General features: G+C 46.0%; 1 protein-coding gene across 4 annotated transcripts in view; it reads right to left on the bottom strand.

The window, feature by feature from the left end:
* The window catches only part of ebf3a (EBF transcription factor 3a), a 59866-nt gene extending 42573 nt beyond the window's left edge, over positions 1-17293 (bottom strand). For all 4 annotated transcript variants that reach the window (XM_004565218.5, XM_012922997.4, XM_004565219.5 and 1 more), the window contains exons 1-6: positions 16494-17293; positions 14437-14593; positions 13467-13530; positions 13331-13386; positions 11174-11247; positions 10866-10934 (exon numbers count right to left, since the gene is read on the bottom strand). In XM_004565218.5, the coding sequence (XP_004565275.1) occupies positions 10866-10934; positions 11174-11247; positions 13331-13386; positions 13467-13530; positions 14437-14593; positions 16494-16615 (542 nt within the window). In that variant the 5' untranslated portion in view covers positions 16616-17293. The remainder of the gene's footprint in view (positions 1-10865; positions 10935-11173; positions 11248-13330; positions 13387-13466; positions 13531-14436; positions 14594-16493) is intronic.
* Positions 17294-20000: the final 2707 nt, after the last annotated feature.

The following is a 20000-nucleotide window of genomic DNA, read 5'->3' as shown; positions in this document are numbered from 1 at the left end:
GAGACGATTCTGAGACTGAGTGTGTCTGCGACCTCAAGGGTCAGCAGCAACAGGAAACAACACCACGCGATTAGCCTGATGAATCCGCTTCACTCGACCTCTGACTTTTGTTGTAATTGGAAACTAGAGAAGCAGTCAGGCAGCAACATAGTGCTCTGCATGTTCTTAGCGTGTTCCCAGTGAGCTGTGACTGTGTCCTTGTCTTGTTCTCTCTTCATCTTCCTGTTTATTTATCTCAGTTGTTGTTGATGCGTCCTTGGAGTGTTTACTAAGTGCTGTCAGAGCGTTTGTTAGCGTGTTGTACCAGCACTTTCTGCATGTTTTATTCATGTTCTTTATGTCAGTTTTAATTAGAACATGATCCCCAACAAGCTGCATGACAAAAACACACCAGCAGAACGAGCAGCATCCACACCCTAACCCCAGAACCTGCTGTCGTCTTGTAGTCTGCTGCTGTGTCGGGCTGCAGGCACAGTTTATATAAGACCAGTCTAAATTTAACCACTGTCACACAGCGACTGCTGTTAGGGATGGACTCGAGAACAGTTCTTGTAGAGAGCTGGTTCTCGGTAGTCTAATTCCGTGGAGTTGTTAGTCTGCCTACCGAGCCAGCTTATTGATCCTGAATCAGCTGATTTCAGTTCTGTGTCGGTGGAAGAAAATAGCGCCGCAGTCTCCAGCATCGACATGGATGTTATATTTTTATTACACAAAAGATGAGACGATAGAGTGACGACTGCTCCAGAACAGAAACAACTACACAGACAGCATGCTAACACTAAGTTAGCCAAGAGCCCAGAGTGACGTTAAGCTGAGTAAATGCTGACCCCAGACCAGCACCATGATAACGTGAGCTGCTGCTGAATTTCAAGAGGTAAGAAACTGATGGGCAGTCAGGCTGCAGCCTCCGTTTCTACCTGTTCATGTTTCTAAAGCAGAATCACTTTAAAGTCTCTTTGTGCTGGTTTCCATCTTTGATTTGTGCTGTCGACTTTATGCTCATACATAAATACTTGGAGAAAGATCACGCGTGTCCCCTGTAGCCTGCAGGTTCAGATGGTGAACTGGTGATTATGAGACGGTGTGTTTCAGATCCTTTTACAGAGTAACATGAAAGTAATATAACGAGTAGTATAATGAATGTCTTTCTCCTGGGTGTAATTAGGTAACGTACTGCATTACTTTTAAGAAAAGTGTTCTGTGTAATATTGTAATAATTACATTTTTGAGTAATGACCCAAAACTGATCACAGCAAAGAGGGAAACACCTCCAACATGCACAAACATTTGATCACTCAGCATGTAATTAATGTGCATGAATGTAATGTCTTTGATATGCTGCTTAGAGATGGTGGTGGCTAAAAGTGGAGCCAGTGAGAATTGGTACGGGAAGCGAAAAGGAACTGAATCCATAAGCGATTCATTATGGAAACTTATCGATTCTCAGCCCAACTGCTGTCTGTTTGTTTATGTGGCGTTAACTGCTCTGCTTGTTCAATTAAATGTAATCTCAAGACTCTGGCTTTTCCTTCTTTTTGACATCTTATCAACTCTGATTGGGATCAATGTTTGTAAAAAGGAAAAGAGATAAAAGAATGAGGTTGCAATAATTTACAAATCATACAAAGGCTATTTTTATGGAAAATAGTCCAAAGACAACAGGTCAACATGTGTCTTATCACATCCAGCAACGTCCGGCAATGTCAAAAATAACATCGACCAAGATCCAGCAAATTATGGAGTCACTATTTCTTAATTATGTTTGTAAAATTGCTGAATTGTTTTCCCGAGCAATCACATTTCAAATGTTGTTATTTTCACTTTAATTTTAGGTGTTTAATGACGATTTGTGCATCTCTGTCTCAACTGTTTTAAAGCTGAACTGTACTCTGTGTGTGTGTGTGTGTGTGTGTGTGTGTGTGTGTGTGTGTGTGTGTGTGTGTGTGTGTGTGTGTGTGTGTGTGTGTGTGTGGTCAGATGTGTTTGGGCCTGTCGCTCTAATTATCACCAAATGCTGGACAGGTTTTTCCTAATTAGCATCTGCGGCTGGTTTGAACATTGAGCTAATTAACAGCTATTATGACTCTCTATCACACACACACACACACACACACACACACACAGATTGCTTTTTTATAGTCAGAGACAGAATGTGTGATTTGCACACTGATAAGGAGTCGTGTGTGTTTCAGTGTCAGATGGCATCACAGGCTGAAGAACTGAGTACCAGCTGTTACAACACACACACACACACACACACACACACACACACACACACACACACACACACACAGCAGTGAACATTCAGTCCATTCAGGTCAAGGAGATGAGACGCAATCCAGATGTGTCGCAGCTGTGTTCAAATCTAATGTAAAGTCAGTGTCACGTTTCTCGACAGCGGAAAAATTCTGAAGGAAACTCACAAGTTTCTCATCTCAGTGAGGAAACCACAATTTCCACTATGACACAGGTTTCAAACTCCAGGCCTCGAGGGCCGGTGTCCTGCAGGGTTTAGACGTGTCCTTGATGCAACACAGCTGATTTAAATGGCTAAATGACCTCGTCAACATGTCTTGAAGTTCTCCAGAGGCCTGGTAATGAACTAATCATGTGATACAGGTGTGTTGACCCAGGGTGAGATCTACAACCTGCAGGACACCGGCCCTCGAGGCCTGGAGTTCGACACCCCTGCACTATGAGTTTCTACTCTTCAGCTGGATCCTGGTCCAGTCGCACTAACACAGAATGAAACCTGCCGTGGATCAGAAACACAGAGTGATGTTTGTCATCTGACAGAAATCTGATTTATCCCGAAGAGTCTGCAGGTCCTCCTACGGCAGACAGACGGGGTCAAACAGAGCAGCAGGAATATTCAGACTCTGACATTTTACTGCTAAACAACTTAATGTCAGCTGTCAATCACTCACACACTCACACACACACACACTCACACACATACATACATACACACACACACACTCACACACACACACACACACTCACACACTCACACACACACACACATACACACACACACACGCACACACACACATACACACACACACACACACACACACACACATACATACATACACACACACACACACACACACACACACACACACACCTCAGTGTTCAGACTGTACAGAGGAGGAGGTAATTAAATGAGATAATGAGGAGTCCATCAACTCTCTGTTCACAGTAAATGAAAACAGACAGCTCCTCCTCCTCTGTTCTTCATCACAGGAGGAGGTTATTAACAGCTGGACCAGGCTGGGATCTCTGATTCCTCTGCTGTCCATGAACACGTTCACCACCCAGAACAGGCGCCATGTTTTTTGTAAGAAGTAGTATGTTTAAATATTCTGAGCACTAACGTTTAGCAGCACGGGCTCTGACCAATCACACACCAGCTCTGCACATGGACCAATGAAATGTCAGCAGGGTCTCGGCAGGTGTTCTGTTTTCATGAAGTCCCCTCTTGTTAAAATTCAGAAGAGGAAATTTAAGAAGAGAGGAGGGATGAGGACCTTCACAGGAAGTGACATAACAATACCACAGAATGTGAAAGTTAGGACACAAATATCATCTAAATCCCTAAAAATACATATATTCATCATGAATTATCCGAGATCTTTTTATGCATCTGTGTCCTGATTTATTTTGATGGTAACAAAGATCACTGAAAATTTCACACTTTGATCTTTAATAGTTTTTGAGATTATGTTCAAACTTTGCCTCAGACATGTAACCGTGACAACTGTGTGAAGGTGGCAGTTTTTCAATAAACATCTGTAAAAGTATTTTTATGCAAATTGGAACAGAAAATGTTCTGGAAATCAGCTGATTCAAGATGGAAGTTTTGATTTATCAGCTGACCATAACAAAATAGATTTGTGCAGCAACTTGTTGAATTTCTAAGATTTAACCTCCCAGGACCTGCGTCCACATATGTGGACATCACATTTTGGGTTATTTAGACCAAAATACTCAATTTTGCTCTACAAGGGCCTGATGTCCACTTACGAGGGCATTATGCTGCCACTGTTCTATCAAAATTGTATACGAATGTCCTCATATGTGGCTCTCATTTTTCTTAGAAACAAAAATCAGGTAAAAAAATATTTGGTAATTCTTTGTCTTTACATTCATCAGGTCCCAATCAGCCCAAATAGCAAAGAGAAATTAAAATTGCGTGCCATGAAAGAGTTCGGGTCTTAGCAGGTTAATGTACGTATGATGGTTTTACGTGTTTACAGTGAACCAAACACTCCAAACGTTTCCAAAATAGGAAAATGAAAATTGAAAACCGAGGTCAATAAAAATCAATCCTGTGAGACCAGAAGTGACAAGACGCAGTGGAAACATCCCCTAACCCTCCAACCAAAACCAACCAGCAACCACAACAGCAGCAGCAGATTCCCAATTCTTCCTCTCCGTGTGCAGCTGGCAGAAGTGACATCAGAGGAGGTAAAACCCTCGCCGCCGTGAGAGACGGCTCGTTAAAACTTAAAACTCAAACAGCAAAACACAAAATGAAGCAAAGAAACGTCCCTCTGACTGTGTGTGTGTGTGTGTGTGTGTGAGCGTGTGTGTGTGTGTGTGTGTGTGTGAGCGTGTGTGTGAGAGTGTGTGTGTGTGTGTGTGTGTGAGTGTGTGTGTGTGTGTGTGTGTGTGTGAGTGTGTGTGTGTGTGTGTGTGTGTGTGAGTGTGAGTGAGTGTGTGTGTGTGTGTGTGTGTGTGAGTGTGTGTGTGTGTGTGTGTGTGTGTGTGTGTGTGAGTGTGAGTGTGTGTGTGTGAGTGTGTGAGAGTGTGTGTGTGTGTGAGAGTGTGTGTGTGTGTGAGAGAGAGAGAGCGTTGTACCTAATTAGCCTGTCTGATGCAACGTAAAGCTGAATCCTGAAATACCAACAGAGTGTGTGAGGCGCAGCCATGAAACCACACACATCTGTTTTTTTAATTGATAATCAATAGGGACGTGTCTCTACCGGCAACACTTACTAATGATCAATACTCACACACTCACACACACGCAGGAGGAGACACCTGTTAAAAAGCAATTAGAGGGAGCAGGTCTGTCTCCCCTGAATCTGTATCCTCGTAACAGCAAAGGAGGACAGAAAAGGAGAAACGATGAAGACAAAGATGAGAGGAAGACTCTCCAAGTACTGCAGGAGACGAAGGGGTGAAGAGGAGGTGAGGAGGAGGAGCAGTTTGTGAGGATAAAGGGGAGAGGAGAGATTTAGTTGTAAAGTCAGTGAGCGTCTCCTCGATCACAGCGTCTGATGTCTAATGATGAACAAGACGATCAATACGTCACCTCTAACTCCTGACAGGGGCAGCGCACACACACCGACAGACACACACAGTGAGAGTGAGTCGAGGCTCGTATGTTGGATAACAAACGTGTTTGTTTATATCATCAGTCATATGATTAGTTTCATCTCTGAGTGGCTCGTCTGATCCAACAAACTGCTCCGCCCCTTCCTCTGTGTTTGACTCATGCTTTCTGTTTGCTCCGCCCCTTCCTCTGTGTTTGAATCACGGGGCCTTTCTCAATATGCGTACTTGCGTTCTCGTGTACTCGTGATACGTCATCAGTCGGAGACCAAGTACTGCTCCAATTCGAAGTACGCATCAAGCCGAGAACGCGAAAAAGTCCCGGATGTGTTCTCGCTCCGCCCGTTTTATCGATCATGCATCGGTGGTGACTTGTGTGGACTTGGTACAGCTAAATATCCCAGAATGCATTTCGTCCAAAACTCAAACACGGCAATGGCGGACGAGCGGGGCTAAAACTTACATATTCCTCTTTCTGGGTCACAAAATAAACTTTTAAGTTCTTTTCAAGCGAGAATGTAGCTGTGTGAACTTCAAATATCTGCTCAGTTTATCAAGATGTCACATATTTCCAAACGCGCTCCGACGTTTTCGGAGACGTCTGTGACCCGCCGGCTCCACAGCAGACAGCGAGGTCGAGGATTATTAGAGCCGGCGAGAACAGCGGACTCCCGGCACATCGTTTCCAACCCCCCGCGGTCTTTTCGCTGCTCAGGTTAAACAAACCCCAGCAGCTGTCTATTGTATTGAGTGTCCACTACAATAAAAATAGAAGCGTTCTAACATCTCACCTGCTTGTTTTTATTAAGATATTCATGTACACTATTTTTATTAATAGAGATTTCACTACTGAGGTTAAACATGATATAAAAGTCACTTAGATCGCTTCCAAATGTTAATGTTTGGTTTATTTCAGTGTTTTATTTGTTCCTGAGTAAACCGGTTCGGCTGTGATTAAAGCTTCATAACATATTACTCACAGTTAAATTAAGAGGGGACGGCAGTAAAACCTCCAGACCTGTGACATCATCAAGTACGCGGGCGTTCCAATTGTACAAATCGCGAGTCCGTGCTCGCGTACTTGAGAATTGAGAAAGGGCCACGCTTCCTGTTACAGACGTATTTATCCAGCACCAAATCACAACAACAGCAGCTTCAAGGTGGTTTAGGCTGTACGGTAAAGACCCCACAGGAACAGCTCACAGTCATTTTAAGAAGCCCTGACCTGCAGACCACAGCCCAGGAGAAGGAGTCCATCTTCAGAGTTTACTAACTTTTTAAGTTCGACCCCTCAGCTCTGCTCACTGTCCCGTCTCGTCTTTCAGAGCGTTTGGATCTTTAAACACACTTCGTTGTCATAATCTGTTGTTTTTGAAGAAGACATGCATGTTTTCAAATGAACTAATCGGAGTTGTTGGTAACTGAACGATTATTTCCGTATTACCATCAACCTGTGTATGAGCACAGCTAACACATGCAGGTGACTGCTGTGTGTCTGACACTTTTATACAAATCCTGGTTAATTAGTCTTTGTTTATTTACCTGCCCCCTCCCCCCAGGTGACTCTGCCAGTCAGCCATATTTGCGCTTTCTGTGAACGGCGTGTTCGGCAGTGAAACAGCAGCAGATGGTGTGTTCAGGGTCACACTCTCCACTCCGTGACTGTTTCCCAGGAAGAATAAAATATTCAGCTACACTTCATCTCTCCATTGACTCCCATGCATTCATACATTTAACATTTAGCCGGCCGCAGCCCTCTGGGGGCCCAAACATTATTCTGCTGTCAGTCACCCTGAAACACGGCCAGTAATGAGATTCCATCCAAAACCAACCTGCAGCATGAGAGGGAAATCACACCTACGCCCGCTAAATGATTGACAGCCCATCGTCCTCCCATAATCCCACGCTGCAGACACCAGAGACCCTCACAGACAGGAGATTGTACCCCCCAAAAAAATTTCTCACATCAGGTATTCAGAGCGAGAGCGTGTAAAGATGAGAGCTAGTTCCATCACCACCATCATCAGCAGCTACAAACAGGCAGACAGATTGACGGCGAGCTTTTTAAAGATGTGAACGTGACTGAAGATCATCGCATTAAAATGTTCTCACAGTCAGCGCTCAGAGGGGGATCGTCCCATCATCGATGACCCTCCAAAGCTCTTCACTCAGAACAAAGAGCCAGACGAGGTTCAGCCTGTGGGCTGGGCCCCTTTGGAGGCCGTGAGGGGAAATAACCTGCACAGAGTAATGGTTTACCGACGGGAACGCCACAGGATGCTCGACGGAGGAACAGTAGGCAGAAATCAGGTCACTGGTCTGAAACTACGCCTTCAGAGGATGAAGCAAAAACATCTGGGAGGGGAAATGTCTGTGCAGGTTCTCCGTCATCCAGGTCTGGATTATTGGACTTGACTCAGAGGTCCAAAACTAAGTGATGATCGCAGAAGTAAAAATGTGAATCGCTGCATGCAGAAAGCAGAAGGAAGCTGCAGCTCTGCATCCTGTCAGACAGTCGTCATGTTTGCAGATGATGCTGCGCTGTTCGCACCTCTGAGAGCTAATGGCTAAACGTGACACTGACAGGTATCCTGCACCGATGGCTGCGTTCACCGGCAGCAATAAAAAACTGACTCACGTCATTGTCTCGTTTACTGAAAATGAGACACATTTAATAACAAGTTCTCATTTATTGACACGTCACAGTGAAGAGTGTTTTTCTGTTTTATCCGGTCGTTCAGTCTGACGTCACTAGCCGTGTCTGGACCTAAACTCCGCTGCAGGTCCATATATCAAACGATCACTATGGCATTACTGAGAGTTGAAAAACTGTCTAAAGTCTTTCATCTTTAATAAAATGATCAGCGTTCTGCTCTACCAGGTGTAACAATTGAGTTTAATATCCAGGCATCCATGAAAACGGAATTTATGACATTTAACGGAGTTAGAAGTTAGCAGGGAGTTAGCTCGCTAGCTTCTATCTAAATACAATATAGCATGTCCTGACTGCGGGGTTTTGGAAACAAATTAAAACGTACAGCTCTGCTATCACTTCCAGCATAAATGAAGACAGAAAACTAAACAGCAGTGACGTTTGTAGGGTTACTGAAGTTTGGCTAGCTGCTATATAATGATGTGCTACGTGATCGCTAGCGACATAGCTATGTTAGCATAATATAAACAAGCTAACTTTTTTTCCACTCGATAAAAGTTAACGTGAGTGTTCTCGGTGGTCAGGAACAAATGTAATCGCATGGCAGGATGCTGTAAAAGGACCAAACTTCAGCCAGGAGAACAACTGAGATAATCCATCCACAACACGAGGTTAGTCATTCATATACTGCTGCATGGGCTGGGCTGTAGTTACATCCTAAGGTTTTAAAAACTGAGCTTAAATAAATGATTAGCGGTAATAAAAGCCGAGGGAGGTCAACAGGGATCACTGACTGTTTTAGGAGCTTTTTGAGATTAAATAGAAGAAAATACAAAACATTAAACATGTTAACAACACAAAAGCCATATTAAACGCAGACTACTTTAGGCCCGGAAGTAGGATTCGTCACGTCATCAATTAACAACCGGATAGTTGTTTTAAATCATCTTTCTTTTATACAGCATTTCTGTGCGCACACGTACGAGTGAAGAAGGAGTTACAGTTGGCGGAAAGAACATGTTAAACGAAGCAGCTGTAAAATTCCTGCATATGTTTTATTGTTATTATTGTTGTTTTCCAGCTTCTGTCCTGTATGCAGAGTCCTAATAAACTAAAAGCAGTATGATCCACATTTAAGATATTTTTTATATATATTTTAAATGTTTGCTTAAAAATGGAAGCTGGAAATGAAAGGAAGAGATTAATTTATTCAAGTACATTGTCTAACCTTTAATGAGCCAAAAATCTGTGCGTGTTCAAAGACTTTAAACCCGTGGCTGCATCCTGCATCTTCCGACTGCGTGTCTGCTGGCTTTACTTCCTGTCTTTGTCTTCCTTTCCTTTGTGACGGCCCACCCTGCGCTCACTCTGTTCACCTGTCGGTTTTTTGGTGCATTTCTCTTTTCTGCCTCCTCACAGTTCATTTTTGATGCTCCTTTCTTGCACTTTTGTGCACTGTTTATGCGCCTTGTAAATTAACGCTTATCTTTAAAGCTGCGTTCAGCTTTTAATTCAGTTCAGGTCGACATGCTGACAGAAACCAGCGGTGGGTTCTGGAGTGAAGGAGAAGAAATGAAATGCTGTTGTGTTAGTTTTCTTGAAGTGAGAGCGAACGAATCGCAGTGTTTGTGCTCTCTCTGCAGTCTGACCCTGACATGTTTCCTGTTCACTGGACGCCGCCAAAAACACAGGAGACCTTCCCATCATGCATTTCAGCTGGCAGAGGGAGAAAAAAGAGCTGCTGTAAAAATCTCCACTTCTCTTTTCAAAGAGCTGCTGCAGTCACATCCATCCCTCCATCCATCCATACTCCCCCCTCCTCCGTCCACAGGGGAGAGGGGGAGGGAGGATTGAGATTAATACTCAGGAGGAGGACAAGAGCTGAGGAGAAGGAGGAAGAGGAGGGGGAGGTGAAAAGAGAAGAGCATAGCATATGATTCCTCATGGGAGGCCAGGAAGGAGGGGAGGGGGAGGAATCTGAGAGGAGGATGAAGAGGAGGCGCAGGCTCAACCACATCAGCCCAGTAGCTCTACACGTCATCCTGTTTGAATGATTTAAAGCCGAGCTGCATTTAATGTTCACCTTTCATTAGCCCTTAAATTCACAGAGCTACTCAGCGTGAATCACGCTCCCACCGCACATAATCAGCACGTTCGTGTCACAGCTCACTTCACTTTTATTGATGTGGTACCAACAGTCACTTTACACTGTAAGGTAAAGCCCCAACAACAATGAGCAAGCACTTTGGCGACAGTGGGAAGGAAAAACTCCCTTTTAACAAGAAGGAACCTCCAGCAGAACCAGGCTCAGGGAGGGGCGGGGCCATCTGCCACATGGAAACATGATTGGACGAAACCCTGAGGAACGCCAGCATGAACCTTACTGTGTGACACAACAAGCTTCATTCATACTGTGCTGCTGTGATGTCACTACAGGTATGCTAACCCGAGCCTGGCAAAGGTAACTGACCAATAAACAAACCCAACCAGTCTGCTGTTTCTCACTGTGTGTGGCACCAAACTGCCTCTTCATCCAGATACGAAACCAGCAGGTGGATCAACAGAGTCACCTGAACGCAGCAGATCAGCTGACGTCTTTCATCACATCCTGCTAAAAACCTTCACGCAGGGGGCGCTACTCAACCTGCAGCTCCTCCTGTGTCTGTGACTCGGCTGGTGCTCTCTGGCGACTGATCGAGAATCTGCCGCTCGGGCAGAAGACAACCTTTAAACGTACGCGACAAGGCTGACAGGAATGCGCCGCGTGTCATCGGTGTCTGTTTGTCTTTGTTGCATCTGCTGCATGTTTGTTTGCGAGCGCACAAACAGTCTGACAGGTGTATGTGAGTGCGTGATGCTTCGTATCTGTTACCTGTCGATGATGACGGGGTCTGACGGCGTCTCGTTCCTGTTTCCACAGCTCTTCTTATCGCAGCAGCGGCTGACACGCACACAGAGAGACAAAAATGAAAGCAGACCCGTCAGTCACTGCAGAGCCTCGTATTTCTTTCAGACAGCTCAGGTGAGACACCTGCACACGCCCACTCTGTATGCAGGGAACAGGCTCCATCAGGGCACGAGTCACCGTGGACGTGAGGATACTGTTCTCAAACATCGAGACTTTTATTTGAAGCAGAGAAGAAGAACTACTCAGATCTGGTCGGTGTTTTGCGGCCTTACCTGCACATGATCTCGTGCGTCAGCAGAACTCGGCACATCTCGGGGTTTTTGTCCTGGCCTTCATAGATGATTGCCTGCACACACACAAACAGGTAAAGTGAAGATCACCTGTTGCGCTTCATCATGGCCCCGCCCACTGGCCTGCAGCAGAAACAGCTCCATTAAAGCCGGTTTCATTCGTCTCAATTAGAGCTCATTATTAGCGATTAGCCTGAGTGAGAGTGAGCGGGACACAAACATTTGATCCTCTGAATGTTTCATTACAGCTGCAGCCTGCAGATATTCACATGAAACAGCTGGAACCAAACGCATGAAACGCCTCTCTGTCACGGTGAGCGCCGGCTGACGGCGAGCTCGTTAAAGCGCGCTAATTGAATGAGTCGTAGGGTTCAAACGCTGCTGCTGCTTTTCATTAGAGACAAAACTGAGTGACCCGGCTGCTGATGGAGCGCTTCTCTATCACACAGGGACCACGCCCATCAGCGCCTCCTACAGACCACAAACGATCCTCGGTGCTGATGGAGTACGGCCCCCCGTCTGGCCTCAGCTATGAGCCTGGCTTTACACGGTACCACAGAAACCGACAGGGGACGTAACAGTGTCCATCTTTTCCAACCAGTCAGGATGAGCCTGATCGGAAAGCAGCAGGCGAGCGGGACCACACAGAGCTGACAGACACGTGCTCGCCACATTCCCGCCATCGTTTCAGACGATGAGGAAACTGCTCAGACGTGAAGGCGGCAGATGGCAGCGGCTCCTCACTCTCTCCGATCACATGTTTATTCTGGAAGTGGCGTGCTAGCACGAGTCTTTAACAGCTGATTTATTGACACTCAGAGACAAATGCAAACAAGCTGCGACACGACGTTCAATCTCTAATAAACTCAACACAGCGGCAGACCGAGCGCCATCAGGGCGCCGATTCTCAGGCGCGAGTTTGAACTTGGAACCGTCGAACAAACGCGAGCAACAAACTCTGTGATCAAAGGGTCTGTTTGACTTCAGTGGCTCAGCTTCCTGTTTGAGAAAATCCTGAAATATATCGAGGAGGAGGAGGAGGAGGAGGGGGAAGAAGAGGAGGAGGAGGAGGGGGAAGAAGAGGAGGAGGACGAGGACAAGGAGGAGGAGGACGACGACGAGGAGGAGGAAGAGGAGGAGGACGAGAAGGAGGACGAGGAGGAGGAAGAGGAAGAGAAGGAGGAGGAGGAGGAAAAGAAAGAGGAGGAGGACGAGGAGGAGGAGACGGAAGAGGAGGAGGAGGACAAGGATGAGGAGTAGGAGAAAGAGGAGGACGAGGAAAAGAAAGAGGACGAGGAGGAGGAGACAGAAGAGGAAGAGGAGGAGGAGGAAGTGGAAGAGGAGGAGGAGGAGGAGGAGGAAGTGGAAGAGGAAGAGAAAGAGGAGGAGGAAGCGGAAGAGAAAGAGGAGGAGGAGGACGAGGAAGAGGACGAGGAGGAGGAGGAGGAAGAGGAGGAGGGGGAAAAGAAAGAGGAGGAGGAGGAGGAAGAGGAGGAGGGGGAAAAGAAAGAGGAGGAGGAGGACGAGGAGGACGAGGAGGAGGAGGACGAGGACGAGGAATAGAAAGAAATGAGGACGAGGAGGAGTAGGAAGAGGAAGATGAGGAAAAGAAAGAGGATGGAGGAGGAGGAAGAGGAGGAGGGGGAAAAGAAAGAGGAGGAGGAGGAGGAAGAGGAGGAGGGGGAAAAGAAAGAGGAGGAGGAGGAGGAGGAAGAGGAGGAGGGGGAAAAGAAAGAGGAGGAGGAGGAAGAGGAGGAGGGGGAAAAGAAAGAGGAGGAGGAGGAAGAGGAGGAGGGGGAAAAGAAAGAGGAGGAGGAGGAAGAGGAGGAGGGGGAAAAGAAAGAGGAGGAGGAGGAGGAAGAGGAGGAGGGGGAAAAGAAAGAGGAGGAGGAGGAGGAGGAGGGGGAAAAGAAAGAGGAGGAGGAGGAGGAGGAGGAGGAGGAGGAGGAGATGTCTGTCTGAAAGAAGTCGGCCTGAAACTCTGTCCGACACCTCGGACTGCAGCAGGAAGAAAAAGACGCTCTTATTGTGAAACGTCTGATTTTTGAGGTTCATTGATCAGGCGAAACAATCGTCACTGCCGTTGCTGTTATTGATCCTTCCCCTCTCGGTGCACATGCTGATGATCAGTCATCTCACCTGTTTGGTCATGGAGTCGATGAGGCGGACGTACAGGTCCTGCTCCGTCCTCACCCCTGCACACAAACCAACAGTCGGGGTTAGCGTGAGCGAGCAGAGACGGGGCTGTGCTGCTCATTAAAACAAGCGCACCCACCGTTACTGTAGAGCAGCTGCAGCTTGTAGTGGATCCCGTTGTTGGTTTTCTCGCCCGTCGGCTCCTGAAACAAAGTCAGGAAACAAACTGAGGCGTGGGTGCGTTTGGTTTCACCACCTGATGTGACCAAGCAGAAGTTCTGCATGTTTTAGTGCATTAGAGCGCGCTGGTGTGTAACTATTTCAACCTTTACACAAGCGCACACGTGTGAGGTGGCTGAGCCTGCTGCATAATCAGAGGGGAATATTTAAACTGATTATTCTAAATGAAGCGTCAGCTCCTGCGTTTAGAAAACATGCAAACTTTTGGAAATCGGCCGTGAAACTAAACACACCTCTCAGCTCTGTTTGGGGCTTCATTTTCCCTGCTTGGTGAATCACATTCACACTGGTCTGTCTGCACTGAGCCGAAGCTGTTGGGCTGATAAACATGAATCAACCTTCGGCACAGACGCGACTGTCAGAGGGAAAAACTGCTGCATTAAAATGACGCAAACTGCATTTTATTGTGTTTACTGTGCACACTACTGCCAAGCACACCTGTCACAGGTGCTGTTGTCTATTATACCGCTGTGGACATGTTACGCTGCTGGAGCTGCGGTATCAGTTTGATGAACGAAGCCTGAGCTCGGGATGCGGAGCTGACGGTCTCAGCTGTCCAGATAAATCTGCATTTTTATTTAAATGTAAAAAATATGAAGTGAGGTTCAAATAAAAGCCACGTGTGCGACGCTGATAAAATCAGCACTACTGTGTCACTGTGCTTGAGTTCAGCCTGAATGGCAGTCGCAGCGTTACGGCGCCTGGCAGAGGGTCTCCTTCCTGTCGGGATGCGACTGAGTCTCTAAAGTTCAGATTCCATCTCTGTTCTCCGTCATAAGAATGAGAGCGTCTTTGATTTCTGTCTTTGCACACTGTGCGGTGTGTTTGTTTTATGTCCCAGCTCCTCCCCGCATCCCTCTGAGTCTCACCTTCTCCTTTTCCACAAAATCGACGTAGGCGGTGCGTTCGATCTCGACGGGCTGACCCTGGCGGTCGTACAGAGCCAGCACGAAGTGGAAGAAATTGGACTTCCTCAGGTTGGACGGCGGCTGCTTCTCAAAGTGAGCGCGAGCTAACCCCACCCCGCTGAAAAGCAAAGAGATGGACAGAAATATAAAAGATGCAGGAGGACGAGGTCAGGTTTATTGTTGCAGTCGTCACAGAGCTTCCTGTGCTGTTATTTCAGCAGGATGACAGTTTCTTCAGCGTTTCTCTGTCACAGTAAAATATTTCACGTCTGGCTCATGTGCTGAAAAACAGCGTATTACAGTAAAATGCACAAAGTGCTTTAAATCCAGGAAAACTTCCTGAAGATGAACAAGGTCAGAGCTCAGATTAGGACTCGCTGAAGAAAAACGCAGGTCGGACGTGATTAATCGCAGCTTCACGCGGTCGTCAGGCCGAGAAACACATCACACATTCACCGTATCAAAGTCTGGACGATGAACACGCGCTCAGCCTCAGCACAGACACACTTCAGTCTGACCAATTACACATTATACTGCAGTAATAATACAGCAGCGCGTTATTAGAGCTGTAGTAAAATTTGTGTTTAATTTAAATAAACACGTTTGAGTCGACTTTAAAAAGCTTCTCACGGGTGAAAATATCCAGAAGCTTTTCCTTGTTTCACGGCGAGAAGGTGACTGAGGAAAAACAAGCTCTGCACTAAATTAGAAAAATTCACATTTCATGAGTTTAATCATAATAAATCAGCTGAAACGTTTCTGTTAAAATTAAACGGAGGATTTCGCTGCAGGAAAACCTGCACGATCCAATTTATTTAAACGTGAGGATAAAAATCTTCATCATTCACCAAACATGCTGCACAACTTTAAACGGTCACATGGACGCAGCTTCAACATGTTAAAGAGAGAAAATCAGGTTCACACAAACTGTGAACATGCTCGATTTATTAATATTCATGCGAAGAAGTCAAACTGCAGCTTTGACCTCGACCGCGAACATCATCGGAATATCTCCCAGTGTTAAACCCGGACGGCGGCGCAGAGACAAACATGCTTTCATAGAAACAAGTCGTGCTTTTAATGTGAAATCTTTAAGGTCACAAAATGTTAGAAATGTTTTTGATGAGAATAAACTTGAATTTGTAGTTTATGTCATCATGAACTAAAATCATCATGTCAGGAAATCTAACAAGAGAAAAGAGTTTGTGCTGAGAATTTAAAAATATTTCTAATAGTTTTTGTTTCATTTTTAAAATTATTTAAATGAATTTCCTGCAGATGTTCAGGTGGATTTAATTCTTTTTGTTCTATTTTTGAACATTAATGTTTATTTTCTCAGAGTGAAATGATTTTTGTGGCTCGTCCTGAAAAAACTTTGTGGTATTTTCCATCGTTCTAATGCAGAAACAGATCCGACGGCTGAAGCTGCTAACGATGATAAACTGTGACGCTCAGCTGCAGGGCGAGCTCAGACCGCTGCCGACCCGTGCCTCGTTTATTACACGCAGCGCTTTAACCCCAAACCTTCGACGCCATCCAGAGAAACACGAAGTCAGTCTGAGGAAAAATAAAACGAGCTGCTCCTCGGCTCAGACAAACGTTTCACTTTGGGAAACAAACACAAGGAGAAGTCTTTGAGTCAAACTCTGAAAATTTAAAGATCAAATAGAATTATTTGGATGATTTTTGATAAGTGTTTCCTCGCTGTTTTTATTCACTTTAAATAACTCACATTTACAAAAACATTCTCCCTGTTTGTCTGTGAGCTGCAGGAATTTTCCTAAACTTCAGAAACATTTTAAAATCTTATTTTCAATCTGTCTGACCTTCAGAAACATCTAAATAATCTATTTTTTCCCCTCCAGCAAAATAATAATTAGTGTTTTTTCTGCTGAAGATTTAAAATTAAAATCTTTTCTTTGAGCTGCAAATTATTTTTCTTTCGAGTGAAATAAAACTGCTGTGGGTCCGTTGGGACTACAGCTCCCGGAGTCCCTGCGGGGTGGCGGGCAGTTTACCTCTGAGCAGCCGTGTTGGCGTCCACCACACCGGCCGAGTGCATCCAGGAGCGAACGGCCAGCGGCTCCTCCTTCATGTTGGCCGTGGCCCCGCGGGGCAGGTTGTCCTGGATCCCAAACATCTCAGGGGCCCGGATGCTGCGAGCGTCGCTGCTGCAGCTCAGCCGCAAAAACAAGAAGAAGAAGAAGCAGAAAAAGTCCAGCAGAAAAAATGTGATCTACAGGACGGAGCGAGGCTTCTGGACGGGCGACATTTTCTTCACCCGCACGTCGAGGTCTAAAACGAGGCGGCGAGGACGAAGAAAAACAAGGAGTTTAAAATTCTGCTGAACTTTTCGTCTGATTTGCAGATTTAATTCAACTTTTCAGGGCAGAAATTTTTTTAAGTTTTTAAGAAGGTTTTTTTTTTTATTCTTGATCATCAGTGACAGAAAAAAAGGCCGGAGGAGGAAACGGGAAAAGAGAAATAAAATCCTCAGAGGACGAGAAAACGAGGGGGAGAACAGCCGGGTCCGGACGGCGAATCAAGCAAAGTGTCTTTTTTCTTTTCCCCAAAGAGAGGAGGAGAGAGGAGGTGGGCTGGGATGGAGGGGTGAGGAGCGGAGGAGAAACTCTCAGCCCTGCGGCCCCACAGGACTGGACGGCAAAACCCAAAAACCCCACGGGTCTTCCTCCTTGCTGCTGACGACATCACGGCGGGGGTGGGGCCTGGCCTTATAAGGACAGGAGAGGTGAGAGACGATGTGTGTGCGCGGGTGTGCAAGAGCAAGATGAAGAGAGGGAGGAGGGGGAGGAGGGGGAGGAGGGGGAGGAGGGGGAGGAGGTGCCAACCAACCAGAGCCAGAGAGAGAGGTCTTGATCGCCCCATGCTCTCGCTCGCTCTCTCTCTCAGTCTGAACTGGTTCCTGTTCATCCCATCACCTCGTGTGGCTGTGGTGAAAATCCGCTCAGAGATCCAGTCCTTGTGGTCCTGGGTCTGTTATCAGACCCTGAGCCAGGTCAGCGGGTCCCTGATGGTCTCTGTGGTAGCAGCTCAGGCCAGACGGAGGCTGAAAGACCCGACCGAGTTCAGACTCTCATCCAGGAGGTCAAGGTGGAACTATTCCTGACCCTGATCCAGAACCTGAGCAGCAGTCACCAGGGTCTAGTTCTGGTTCCGCTTCAGGACCAGGTCCCATCCTCATGTTTCTAACACAGCAAGTGTCTCCTGTGACTCAAGTTTGTGACCACTTCCTGCTTGCTCAGAGGGACCAATCTAAGCGCCGGCGGTACCGGAGGTGTTCGCTCGCTGAAACCGGGGTAACGTGAAGCCGGCACAGGTGTTAAAACCCCTGAGCTTAAATAGTCTCGCGCTCAATCGCCAGAGAGCGCTGTGACCTGGACACAAATAGGTTTGGGCTTGTTTTTCCCGTCTCAGAGGCGACTGCTTCAGAAATCCAATTATCTCTGAATCCTAATCATCTCAATCGATCATCTCCATCAGTAAATGTCCAATCAGCCGTCACGGTGCGTTCCTGCGTCCTGTGGTTCACTGAGAACAATCTTCAGTTGTCTGATGCTTCCTTCGCTTTTGTCTCTCGGCTGATTTTCATCACCTTGGTCAGAAACTTCCTCTGAGAGGATCTGACTGTCAGACGAGAAGCGAGGCAGGTTTTTCACAGGCACTCCAGTCTTCAGGGGCGAAGGCCTCCGAGGCTCCGAGGGGTGGACCGACAAGCAGAGGAAGGAAAAGAGAAGAGGAGGAGGAGGAGACAAAACCCATCTGCACAAACGAAGAAGAAGAGGAAAAACACAAGGAGGAGAATGAAATTATTTCCAGGAAATTCAAAGTGAAAATATGATGAAGAGGAGCAGAAAGGGAAGAGGAGAGAAGGTGATCTTTCTCCAGGATGAATGTGAGTGACGAAAATTGTAAACGTAAATAAAAATTTCAGCAACTGATCGACCAATAAACGATCGGCGAGAATAAATAATTATATTTAATAATAATTGATCAGCCTGCAGGTTCAAATTTAACAAAGTGAACAATGAACAAATGAGCTGCAGAGTACGGGCTGGCTGGGTGGGGTGGGGGTGGGGGGGTCACATCCCCGACCCGCTCGCAGGGTGACGAGAAACAAAGGGGGATGGACGTAAACACCCCGCTGCTTCACGTCCACATCAGCTGATGGTTTTTAGTTTTTCATTAAAAATAACTTTGTTTTTAATTTAATTTTTGCTTCTTCATCATCCTGCGGACGAACTGTTAATATGGACGTTCAGTAATTTAGGAGCTCGTGTATTGTAATTACATTAGAGACAGAAAATGATCCTTTAAATGAAATAAACATCGAGTTTCTCTTTTCTTTAAGCTGGAGAATAAAGAGCGGGCCGACGCTGAAGAGGGAAAAGAGTTGATTTAAAGCGAGGCTGTAAATGTGGGAGCAGAGGTCAGCAGAGACGCACTCCTGTTTCCACTGTGAGCTTTTATTTAAATGTGCTTTTATGATCTGATCTACATGAAGACAAACTCGGTTAGGGTCCGAGTCCATTCATCAACCGCAGGCGACCGATCCTGGCGTGCTCGCGCTGATGAATGCGATCGCTTATTCCCCATGTTTGACTTCATTATTGGAGCGTCTGAAGCCGTGACAAAGGTCTCACCTCTCAGTGATCAGGTTTATCAACACTTTATCAGCTTAATGTTTTTTGATTTTCTCAGAAAAATCATTTAAATGTAGGATTAAAAAAGTCTTTCAGCTCAAACAGATGAATCCAGACTGAAGCCTCATCTTTGTTTTTTGTTTGTGCCAAAATTAAAATGAGCTTTTTAGATTTTCTTTGAATGAAAAATGTAACATTGCTTGTCTGTTTTATTTTATTTATTAATCTGAGTGAAATCATTGGATTTCACTCAGATTAGTTAGAATATGTGAATTTAATCTTTTCAGATAAACTCAGATATGTTACCTCGTTTCTTCCTCTTTCTGCAGTTTTCCGAGGCTCAGCGCTGCAGCGAGTGTGTGTGTTACAGCCCCTCTGTATTGTGTGTCAAGTGTTTCCTTTTGTGTGTGTGTGTGTGAGACGCTGGGAGCACTCAGCACACACACATTTGCATTTAAATAGCGACATCAACCAGCGTTCACGGCACAAACCGGCGGGTTTCCCAGATGTCACAGCAAAGTCAGATGGCCCAGCTGTCTCTCTCTCTCTCACACACACACACACACACACACACACACACACACACACACACACACACAGCTGACTCTGTAAAAAACACTCATTGGTTCATTTGTTTAGCCAAAACTACAACTGAACCTGCAGCCTGAGCCGGTCTGATCACCTGAGTGTTTCCACCAGCAGCTCTCCTTTACAGGAACTCTGGATCTGTCCGGCTTCCTGCTGATCATCTAGACGTCCAGGACTCGTCCCAGGACCAGAGCAGGTGATAACACAGACAAACCTCTGCAGCAGCGTTAGGAAGATGAATATAACGCATGTTTCAATCTGTCTGTGACGTCTAAA

Source organism: Maylandia zebra, linkage group LG8, assembly GCF_041146795.1.
Source record: "Maylandia zebra isolate NMK-2024a linkage group LG8, Mzebra_GT3a, whole genome shotgun sequence".
NCBI lineage: Eukaryota > Metazoa > Chordata > Actinopteri > Cichliformes > Cichlidae > Maylandia > Maylandia zebra.
This window is presented reverse-complemented; position numbering and strand designations above follow the sequence as displayed.